Raw genomic sequence first — 11,822 nt, 5'->3', positions numbered from 1 at the left:
GGACTTGGGGGGGAGGGATTGCATAACAATGAAAGAGTTTTTCTTTCTTTTCAAGAGAAGAGTGAATTGGGGGGAGGGGGGTGGGTAGGGAGTAAAGTGCAACAATGAATGAATGGAAATTCAAAATCTCTGTAAATGTTCATTAAAATTAATAAAAAATTAATTTTTTAAAAAAAGACCAAAAGGTAGGGGAAAAAAATGACAAACATCTTCTCAGGGTTCACCACACCTGCTTTCCCCCAAACTTTCAGAATTTGAGAATTAGGTGCTCTCTTTTCTATTCCTTATCTCTTTTCTCAGTGAATTTTGTATTACTGTCCAATTTCCCCCTCCCCCCACAGCAAAGTTTTTATTATTCCTTCCCTATTACCATGTTTCAAATTTAAAAAAAAGAGGTCTGGTGGCATAGTCCACAGGGAATTGTAAAAAAATAAAGAAGAAGAAGAAGAAGAAGGGAAGAAACCTTCTGGTTGGCCATCTAGAAATCCCTTGAGAAGACTTAGAAGTAATCTGAGACAGAGGTTGTCAGGGAGGAGGGTAAAAACACTATGAATTAGAATAATAGGAAGAGGAAGAGGAACCAGTTGCAGTTTTGAGTCAACTTTGGAAAAATTTGAAACCTTTTGCATTCTACTACCCTTCCCATAGAAAAAACTTTCCTGGGCTCGGGGTAGACCCCCTCAACCCCAAGAGACTAGGGTTTGGAAGAGCCTTGGTCACAAAAAAATTGAACCTCTGAAATAAGATCAGGGCCCTGTGCTTGAGAAGTTCTAATACACTGGTCAAAATCAAACACAAGCCACAATAGACCTTGTTGGTCCTGTGCCATAGATATTTGCATATTTCCACCCTTTGTCACTGATTGTTTAATCACCCACCTTTGGGGAAGAAGTTGAACCGTAAACTTTCGAATGTTTCTTGGTAGGTTGGTACAATTCCTGTAACCATCTCCCACCATGACTGCGATAAACCAGTTAGTTTCATTCAGAGAAATCTGATTGGGTAAAACCTTGTGCTGCCTGAAGCCAAAGAACCGACTTATCCCAACCCTATGATATCAACAGAAAGTATGGACCTTTGTGGATCCTTTAGTGTTAATATTCTAATTAAAATTCTAAAAAAATATTATTTCACAGTGCTTAAGACCACTCTATTGCCTGGCAAGACAAGAATTCCTCTCGGGATTGAGGCGAGAAGAAGAGAATGTCTTGAGAAAGTAAGTTGATTGTGCAAGTAAAAACAGTAGGCACAGCAGGAGAAGGGTCTCGTGTCAAGATGATGTCTCTCAGGGCAGGCTGGCATGCTGCCGAGAGAAGAGAGGGCTCGTTGCCAGCAGTCACCTTGTACACGGCGGCTCCAACTGGGGTGAAATAGACTCAAGGCAAAGCAATCAACTGAGCAAGCTACAAGCTACAAACCACATAAATGGTCGTCACCAATGAACTCTGGTCTCCAATCCCTGCACATATGTTGGAGGTACCCATAAATGAACCATGGGAGTAAGAAAAGACATATAAGATGTGAGGGTTCACTGTAACCAACTAGCAAAATTTCCCTGACGGAGTGAAATAAAGTGCTGCCTGAGGCTTTGGAAGAGGCTAAAGTTTACTTCCCCTGAAGGCCTTCAGCCCTTATATGCCAAACATGAAGTTCCCTCAACAATGACACAAGTGTCATTTCAGACTCTGGAAGCATTTCTGCCTAGGTTGTTGCCAAAGCAAAGGTGCATGGTCCGAAGTAGGACCATGTGTTGACATTTGTTGTCGGCCAACCCCCTTAGGGAAGATGTGCTGCTTCACCCCTTTGGGAACAGAAGAATGGATGGACCTCACTTGGAAACCCTCTGTGCTGCGTCAGGAGGGCCTCAACAGTCACACTGCACCAGGACTAAGACAATGTAGCACAAGGGATGAAAGCAGGCCTCCTTATCTGGCATACAACAAAACAAGTGACTGGTCTGGCAGAGCCTCAGGTGACCTCTCCAGGACAGGACACATGGTAGGTACACTTTGCAGGGAAAATGCCCAAGACAGCAAATGTTTCTCACCACTCAAAGAAAAGTCACTAGGGTGATCCCGACAGGAAAGACTTAACCCTCTTTATACTTACTAAGCGTCTTTTCAACTCTAAGTATGCCTACTCTGATTTTTCTTCTCTTTGTGTCTGTCACTGTCTTCCTACAGTCAGCTCTCAACTTTGATGTAGTCTACCATAAAAGAAGCTGTTAGGTTTGTGGAGGAGCCTCTTTCTTAAGCACTAAAGATGTGTTTCAAAACATAAAGACTCTAGCTATAACTGACTCAACAACCCTCGGCGTGTGAGCCTCTATGACCGACCAAAAGGAAGGATAATAACACACATAATTTTTTTTAAGAGTAATTTTTGTCTTGAAGTAGATTGTCTGGTGCTGCCAGAATATTAAAGAGAATAAAAATAAAATAAAAGAGAATGAAAGCATGCAGCAAGTTGTAGAAATTATGAAAGGAAAAGAATTTTATTCCTTTCCTTTTTTTTTAACACCAGCAAATAATATTGTTGTTATGTGTTGTTGAGTTGGAACCAACAACTCACTACTGATCTTCCAGTGGGTTTTCAGAGGCAGTAAATCGCATGAGAGGAGGTTTTCCATCTTTCTCCTGAGGAGCGGCTGGTGGATTTGAACCGCTTGTCATTGTGTTGGCAGCGCAACTCTTTACTCACTAGACCACTAAGCTCCCTAGCAAATAATGAATTAAAAAAATAAAACAAACCCTGAAATATTCTGCATAGTATTTAAAAGAAATAAGGCAGGTGGATGGAGTGCAATATTGTCCATAGTATTATTTTTAACTTCTTGTTGTTGTTGGGTTGTGGTTTGGTTTTTGTTGTGTGTTTTTTTTAATTGTTGTTAAGCTGTGAAAACATGCTCTGAATGGCAGCAGGGCAAGCTCTTGGCTATTAACTGCCGAAATCACTCAGATAAAGAAAGTGGTCCTCCACAACACAATGGCTGTGGACATCTGACCGTTGCCCGAGGCAGGACATGTGCTCCAGTGGCTCCTGACTGTTACCCCTGTATCCCGGCCTCCTACTGGAACAGCACTGATTTGTTAGCCATGTGACCAAAGCAGGCCTTGGACACCCCTGGTGGCAGACGTGCTATGGCTGCTGGATTTTTCCTCCTTCCCCTCTGGCTGGCAAGGGTTTATGCTGAATGTTGATCTTTCTCTGGGAATAAGACTGTTTTGCCTCTATTACAGCTGTAGCCTGTGGCTGAAAAGGAAGCAACGCTCTCTGTTCCTATTTATCTGATTGTGATGTCCCATCTCAAGGCCTTCAAGTGTTTTGCACCAGATTGTAAGAGCTGGCTGTGAGGGATGGGATGCACGGGAAGAGGGTTTTACAAGGTAGAATACGGCTATTCCTGCTTGCTGTTAACTTACTTCTGCTTGCCGGGCCGTTGTTATGTAATACTTGCTAGGGTGGCCTTGAAGACCAAGGCCGTAGCAGCAAGTGGCTTGTATTTGCCAGAGATATAGAAGCCCCTGCCCCTTCCAGAGGGCACAGAGACTCAAGGATGGCCCTGTCTTTGCCCAGAGCATAACCAAAAGGAGATTACACCACAACATTATTATAAACTGATGAGAGATGGTAAACTTAAAGTCACAGAGCTTAAGCAAGTTTTAATAACCTTTTCCCCACTTCCTTGGCTTACTCCTTTAACAACTGAATTATTGGGATTCTAATTTGTGACTATACCCCATGTTTGTTGTAAACTGTAGTCAAAGGAGCCTAACACTGTGAAAGTGAATGAAGTCGTTGCACTGATTAAATATACTGCTCTACTAGTTGAGAGGAACCTGACATGGGATTCAAAAATAACATAGTGATGTTTCATCTCAGCACATCCACCAGGTTCTATGCCTTAAGTCAGAAAAACAAGTGCCTTTTCCCTGAGCTTTTCATTAGCCCCTTTCAGCAGGAAGTAGCCAGAAAGGGCCATTACTCTGTTTCCCAAGACTGGGAAATCTACAGGCAAAAATTGGTGATTGTAGCTGCTGAATAGAAGAATAGTTAATTGGGCAAAAAGATTTCTGCTTAGCATTAGTTTTAGCTACAGTCCAAGCTGAAGTCCTTCCTGCTTGACTTTGTGGTTTATAGTTAAAGGTTGATTGCTATATTAAGCTCCATTTACTTGACTAAAGACAGCTCAGTGAACAATGAGGACCCCCATGTCACACACAGGAGGGAACCAACTACATGCAGAACAACAGTGAGGCTGGTCGGACTTGATCAGGACCCAGCTGTATGTGAGACATGACTGTCAATTATGCCTTTCCTTAAAGAAATCTCCCCTGGGCCTCCAGAGGGAGAGACAGATCTGAGGAGCTCATAACCCCTGTCTCCTATATACCACCACATAATAAAGCCTTGATTTCACCCCACACCTGTCTCCAGGATTGGCTTTCAGCAGCAGGCAGCAGATCTGGGGTTTTGCGGTAACATAAGTACTAGCTGACTAACTGGAAAAAAAAATCTCATACTGTAGTAGCTTTTCTAAGACTGAATAGGGCCATGGAGATTTAGGGGTGAAGGAATAGTGGTAACATTGACCAACCCCCACCAGAGGCTCAGGATCAAGTCTCGGCTCTGGTCACCCTGCTTCCTCACCCTCCTCCACGCCTGTGACGATGGAGGCAAAGTTGTCATCCAGCAGGATCATGTCGGCTGCTTGTTTAGAGACGTCAGAACCAGCGATGCCCATGGCGATGCCAATGTCGGCCTTCTTCAGCGCAGGGGAGTCGTTCACCCCGTCACCCGTCACTGCCACGATGGCGCCCTTAGGATAGTCCAAACAGCAGGAATGAAATATTTAATGTGTCTCACTGGGACCAGACCCACCGGTGAGTTTGATTTCAGCATCCTTCGTTTCTTGATACAATCATGCCTTTTCTAGGAGTCTGAGACCCTTCTCCCTCCTATCCATCCTGCAATAGTGAGACGCTCAGGGAAGGGCCCCCAGAACAGAAGCCCGTAGACTTTTTCAGGTTTCTTCTAGCCTCAATCACATGTTCTTCTTGGAATAATGTTCTTCCGCTAGGACTGGGCTATGCCACATGGTGTCTACCTGGCCCCCCTGGGGTCCTTTACTTCCTTACCAGCCTCTGACACCCTTCTACGATGATGAGCTTCTGCTGAGGAGAGGTCCGGGCGAACACAATCTCTGTGTGGTTCCTGAGGATCTCATCAAGCTGCTCTGATGACAAATCCTTTAGTTCTGAGCCATGCACCACAATGGCTTTGACATTCCTGAGGGAGAGAATTTCACAAGTCCGGTTGTGAGCACTGAGAATTTCTTAGGGGGCTTGGTGGTAAGGAGTTGCACAGCCAACAAAAAGGGATATGGTACCAATACACCACTTACTCTTCGAGAGAAATATGGACAATCTCCTTCCATGCAATTTACAGCCTCTGAAAGCCTGCTGGAGGGCCAGCTGTGAGTTGGTTCCGACTCAAGGGTCCATAACAACAAATGCCCCCAGAACAAATGTGTAACTTCTTACTGCTTCTCCTTTCAACTCCATCTCCACATTTGCCCCCAGTCATAACTGTCCCAAATCAACTCATTCCAGACCTGCTCCTGCCTCCCCACTTTCCCCAACTATTACTTCCTTTTTCTATTCTTCCTATGTCCAACGTGCCCTGAACACTTGACCATTTTCTTATTAGGTCTGACTTTGTAATATGTCAACCTCACATATCCTACGTAATGAGGAACCTCTAAGAGATTTAGTAAATGCGACCTGGCAGAAGCAGGCTAGGAATGAAGAGAAAAATATTGGGTCTGAGTGTTTTAGCACCTACCTGGGATTAACCTGGTTAACAGGGATATTGAGGCGGGCAGCCATGTCCTCTTTTGTCTCCATGCCTTCTGAGATGATGCCCACACCCTTGGCAATAGCCTTGGCTGTAATGGGATGATCACCTGTTACCATGATCACCTGGGTTGAGGAAGGGAGAGAAGTGGGGCTGAGAGACATTCTAGGTCCTTTAGGTTTCTCCTCTTAAGAGCAGATGCAACCTTGATTCCTTTCAACAAAAGTTTTAGTAGCTTGATTCTGAGAGCTTGTGCTACATATCAAAAATCCTGGCTCTTGGGAGCACGTAAGGACCATCAAACTACAAAATACTGGACAGGCTGAGTTCCAAATTTCCCAGTATTAAGCCAGGGATCTGTGTGTACTACGAGCTTCACAATTTCATTTAATCGCTCTAAAAGCTAGTCTAACTCCCCGAAGATCCAAGACAAAAACACCTACGCATGGAACAAGTGGTAATAAAGGAGCGTCTGGAAAATTCCATCTGCCTGACAACATTTTATCCAGGCCCGGGCGCATTCAGATCTCCACTCTGCTTCTCTTTTGCTTTGTTTGTCCCTAGTGTCCAATCCATTGTTGGTTATCCAATATCAGTTGTAGTCCTGTCCTATCATTCCTACTTTCACCACTAACATGGACAATTTTAAAGCCATTTCAAATGTCCCTAAGTGGCACCAACTGTTTGTATTCAACTGCTAACTGAAGATTGGTGGTTCATATTTGCTTATTGGAATAGAGAAAGGAAAGGTCTGGGGATTAACCTTAATATTAACGCTCCCATTAAAATTGCAGCTAAGAATGCCCACAGAGCAGCTCTGCTCAGCACATAGGGGGTCAACCACCAGTCAACATCGACCCCCAACTACCAACAACAGGCTAGTAGATTCTGGCAGTACAACCTCCAGGCCAAACTGAAACCATAAAAGTAGTAGATCACCCCAAGAGGAAGTGCCTGGGACACAAATTCCAAGAGCCCTGAGATGTGTGCAAACAATAGAAGCGCAGTTCTACGGAGAATGGCTCCCTTTGAGGTAAAAGGGCATCTGCAATTTCAGGAATTTGCCAAGTACTGAAAGAATTGAATTTCTGATGGCTTGGTGTTGGCTACACCTCTGATGTTCCCACACAGTCTTGCAAGCTGCCCTCTTGTTCCCACGTACTCTCCTTCCCCCACAACACAGTCAGCTGAGGAAAAAAACCTTGCTAGTGTTGCGAAGTTACTGTACACTCTCAAGATTGCATTCAAAATGGGTCTGTAGTTCTGGTGGTGGTGGTGGGGGCGGGTTGCCTGTAGGTTCGTAGTAAGGGCCAAGCATCCTCATGCTAAGAAGAACCTCGGTGAGTGGCCAATATAATGAGATAACTTTAAAAATCATGTTTATATAAGCAGCCTGAAGCCGTGGCTACCTGGGAAACAGCAGCTCCTCAATCCTATGTTTTGCTCGATTTCACTGCTGTACAACCTTTACCCTACTTCTTTCATTCAGTGGCCTTGCAATGTTCATCGGCCTTGCAACAGTTTTAATACCAATTCAGAGTGGATCCTGGAAGGATTTTTCTAGTGGGACAGCCTTCTCTATGTCTCATGTCTGATTCTTCTTAAAAGATGGCATCGTGTGTATGATTTACACTCATACCACAAAGCATGCCCTACAAGGAAGTAGGACTTATTCAAAAGATTTCTCTAAATCAGCTAAGTTTCTGTTTGGCTAGGGTCTAAGAGAAGATAAGATACTACAAAAGGATTTGTCAACCTTCCAGGACTGGCCCCTGGAAGCACTGAGCCCCCCTGCTCCCCACATTTAGCTGCCCACAGGTGGCAAGCCCAGGGAGGCAGACTCTTGGGACTATTCAGGGCTTGCTCTGCCTCAAAGTCCAGAAAACCAAACCAATTACCCTCAAGCTGAATCCAACTTTGTTGTGACCCCATGTGTGAGGGAGTAGAACTCTACTCCATTGAGGTTTCAGTGGCTGACTTTTTGGAAGTATTTTGTCAAACATCTCTTCCTAGGAGCCTCTGGCAGCTGGGGAGTGGTCGTGGTGTAGGCATTGAAATGCCAACCTATCTGTTAGAGCTGAGAGCGTAAGTCTTTTTGCAGACTGAGACTTCTCTGCTCTGCCTCGGGTGTGCAGGGGTAAGGATATTTCTTCTAATAGTCATCTTGACTGAAGTGATCCCTTTGGAATCAGTATCGGAGGAAGACTAAATAACAACCTACATTATGCAGATGACACAACCTTGCTCACTGAAACAGAAGAAGACCTAAAACATTTGCTGCAGAAGGTCAAAGACTGCAGTCTTCAACATGCATTGAAACTCAACATTAAGAAACAAAGATTTTCACCACTGAATTGGCAGCATCATGACAGAGGGAGAAGAGATTGAGACTGTTAACAATTACAACTTGCTCAGATCCACAATCAGCTCTTGGTACCAGTGGTCAAGAAATCAAAAGAAGAATTGCACTGGGGAAATCTGCTGTCAAGGACCTCTCCAAAGTACTAAAGAGTAGCAATGTCAGTCTGGAGACTAAGGTGCTCCTGATTTAGGCTATAGTCTTTGGAATTACTTGCTATGCATCAGAGTGCTGGACAATGACTAGGGATGACAGAAGAAGAATTGATACCTTGGAGTTGAGATGTTGGAGAAGAGTATTGAATATACCATGGACTGCCAAGAGAACAAACAAATCTAAGAGAGGATGAAAACAGGCTGCTCCTTGGAGGCAAGGATTTTGAAGCTCTGTCACATACACTTTGAGCATGTGGCCAGGAGGAACAAATCCCTGGAGAAGGACACATGTTTGGAAGGGTGGAGAGACAGTACAGGAGAGGAAGACCCCAGATGAGATGGATTGACATAGTAACCAGGGTTATGGGGGTAAGTGTGTCAGAGACAGTGAGACTGGCTCAGGGTAGGGCAGAGTTCAGAGTTATTGTACAGAGTCACTTAGGAGTCGCAGGTGACTCGGTGGCACATAACAACTCCTCTAAACTCACCAGTACTCATCTGTGAGAATTACTTTCTAGTGGCATCCACAAACTCAGATGAGATATATTTGAGACCACATCTACTGTGTCATTCCTCATTCAAATAGCTTCCCTCACAGGCCAGAAAATGTACGTGAATCTCTTCTTTACTTATCTTCTGCAATATGATATAGTTGTTTATAGAATCATGACTTAAATATCGAGATGGCTTGCTATCCTGTGAGATGTGTCATGGTAAGGCCATTTATGCAGACACTATGCCACCCTAGACAGTGTGTGAGGTAGTGACTAGGACATTCACTCACAATCTAGCGACCAGACTGACTGTAGCATGGTGCAAACTGACCTCCAGGCAAACTACTAACAGGCGAAGTTCAAATATAAAGCCAGCTCCAACAGGTACCATCTAAACCCAAACTGCCTAGGTGACATCGAGTCACTTCTGATCCATGGTGATGCTATGAGTTTCAGAGCAGAGCTGTGTTCCATCGGATTTTCAGTGACTGAAGCAGTTTACCATACCTTTCTCCAGACGTGCCTCTGTATGCATTCAAACTGCCAGTCATTCCATTCACAGCAGAGTCCTCAGCCACCTGAGCTACTCATGGACTCAAATGACATCTGTGCTGTGTGCTGTCAAGATGGAAGTGACTCACAGCTGACCCTCCAGCAGGTTTTCAGAGGCAGTAAATTGCATGGAAGGAGATTGCCCATCTTTCTCCAGAGGAGCTGCTGATGGATTCCAATCACTTATCTTTGGGTCCCCAACACTGCTCCTCACCACAGGGTCACTAGAGGTCGATCTCTTTAAACATTTCCAAATGCACCTCTGCTCGAACATGCCATCCCTCCTCAAACCCCTGGAGTCTAAGATCTGTGCTAGTTGCAGATTATTATTTAGAATACCAGATGTGGTCAGGGAAGGTGTCCATTTCTAATATTTTGTTATTTTTTATGTGCTGTCAACAAAAATCATAACTCACCTCACATAGATGGCATCTTCTAAAATGTTGATACTCCTATGCCTCCGGAAACTCTATGAACTTTGAGAGAGGCTTCAGGCCTTTTGTTCATAGGGTCGCTATGAGTTGTGCTCGACTCGAAGGCAATCAACAACAACAATTTAAGCTGAAGGCAAGGATTTTGACTCTTTTTCTCACATATTTTGGGTGTGTTGTTAGAAAGGTCCAGTCCTTGGAGGAGGACATCATACTTGGAATGATGGACAGTCAGCAAAAGCTAGGAAGACTCTCAACAAGACCGATTGACATAGCAATGGGTTCTAGCATATCAGAAAGGATGTGGACGGCACAGGACAGGCTGGGTCTGATATTACAGGGTCACTATCAGCATAGACAACTTGACGATAACAACAAGTGTGACATTCAGACCAGCAGCAAAGAGACCATTCTGTAGACTTGTGGGGTAGTGTTGAGCCACGGAATCACAGCCACCTGCATTTTAGCAGAATCCCCATGTGGTTTTCACACACATTCAAGTCTGGGAAGCACTGCCCTCACACGCTGATTCTCAAACTCGGTGGCACAAAGATGATGACAAACAAAGCTTGACAACACATTGGGATCTCTCGAAAAGATTGTTGACTTTTGGACCAGTCCTTGGAGAAGGACGTTATGCTTGGAAGGGAAGACGGTCAGAGCAGGAGAGGCAGACCTTGGGTGAGATGGATTGACTGAGTAACTGTGGCAATGGGGACAGGTGTGTCAGAGAGGGTGAGGTCGGCTCAGGACAGGGCAACGTTCAGATCTATTGCTCATAGGGTCCCTGTGAGTTGTGGTCAACTCGGTGGCATAGAACAACCGTACAGATGCCTGGGCTCTACCGTATTATTGTCTTTAGATACTGTTTGAGCTGATTTTTGACTCAGAGCCATCCTGTGTGACAAAGTAGAAATGCTCTGTTGGATTTCCTAGGCCGCAATCTCTAGGGAAGTCTGGTGGCTTAGTGTAAGGAGACACAATGTCAACCCAGAAGCATGTGGTTTGAATTCACTGGCTGCTCTGATGGGCAGTCCCTTCCTGTGTGCTTTACAGCCTCTGAAAACCTGCTGGACAGTTAGCTACGAGTTGGCTTACGGCCACAACAATGAGGAGGATGTGAATAAGCGACCTTTCCGTTGGCAGCTGAAGGTATAACTGTGGCAGCACTGGAGCCCCTTGATTCATATTCTAAGAATTTCTAATTTAATTGGTCTGAGTTGTGCCTGGGAATCAGATTTTTAGAGCTGCCCTTGTGAATGGGATGTGTGGTACAAGTCAGGCTTCTAACTATAGAGGGGACTGTGTTGTTGTTAGGTGCCCTTGACTCTGCTCCCACTCATAGCAACCTTATGTGCAAGAGAATAAAGCCTTTTCTGGTTCTGCACCATCCTCATTTTCTCAGCTGTGTCTAAGGCCACTGCTGCAGTCACAGTGAGAGTCGGCCTCTCTTTCCCTGACCTTTTCCTTTTCCAAGTACGAGGTCTTTCCCCGGGGACTGGTCCCTCCTGATAAGATACTCAAAGTGTTCTACAACCAGGAGAGGATAAAACAGATGAATGGGACCTTCTAAGAATTAAATCCCTAGGCACATACAGAAACTTCTCCAACAGGGTAAAAAGAGAAGCCACAGATTGGGAAAAAATATTTGGTAATGACATGTCAGACAAGGGACTTATTAGAATTTAAAAAAAATACTCGAGCACCACAATCCTATTGAAAAATGGGCACAGGATATGAACAGACACTTCACCAAAGAAGACATTCAGATGGCCAACAAACACATGAAAAAATGTTCAAAATCCCTAGCTCTAAGAGAGATACAAATAAAATAACTATGAAATATAAAAGGAGCTCTGGTGGCCTAGTGTCAAGAAGCTGCACTGCAATCCCAGAGGTGCACAGTTCGAATCCACCAGATGCTCTGCTGGAGAAGGAGGGACAATCTCCTCCAGTACCAGTCAGATCCGATTTG

The 11,822-nt window shown here is 44.6% G+C and overlaps 1 protein-coding gene across 1 annotated transcript in view; it reads right to left on the bottom strand.

The window, feature by feature from the left end:
• The window catches only part of ATP1A4 (ATPase, Na+/K+ transporting, alpha 4 polypeptide), a 67,847-nt gene that overhangs the window by 32,156 nt on the left and 23,869 nt on the right, over positions 1 to 11,822 (bottom strand). Inside the window, exons 13-15 of the mRNA XM_006895461.1 lie at positions 5,845 to 5,981; positions 5,139 to 5,289; positions 4,651 to 4,819 (exon numbers count right to left, since the gene is read on the bottom strand). Coding sequence (XP_006895523.1) covers positions 4,651 to 4,819; positions 5,139 to 5,289; positions 5,845 to 5,981 — 457 coding nt within the window. The remainder of the gene's footprint in view (positions 1 to 4,650; positions 4,820 to 5,138; positions 5,290 to 5,844; positions 5,982 to 11,822) is intronic.

The sequence above is a fragment of the Elephantulus edwardii genome, unplaced genomic scaffold (genome assembly GCF_000299155.1).
Source record: "Elephantulus edwardii isolate Elephantulus edwardi_28Jun2011 unplaced genomic scaffold, EleEdw1.0 scaffold00168, whole genome shotgun sequence".
NCBI classification, from domain to species: domain Eukaryota; kingdom Metazoa; phylum Chordata; class Mammalia; order Macroscelidea; family Macroscelididae; genus Elephantulus; species Elephantulus edwardii.
Note: the sequence above shows the minus strand (reverse complement) of the source record. Positions and strands in the feature narration are given on the sequence as shown.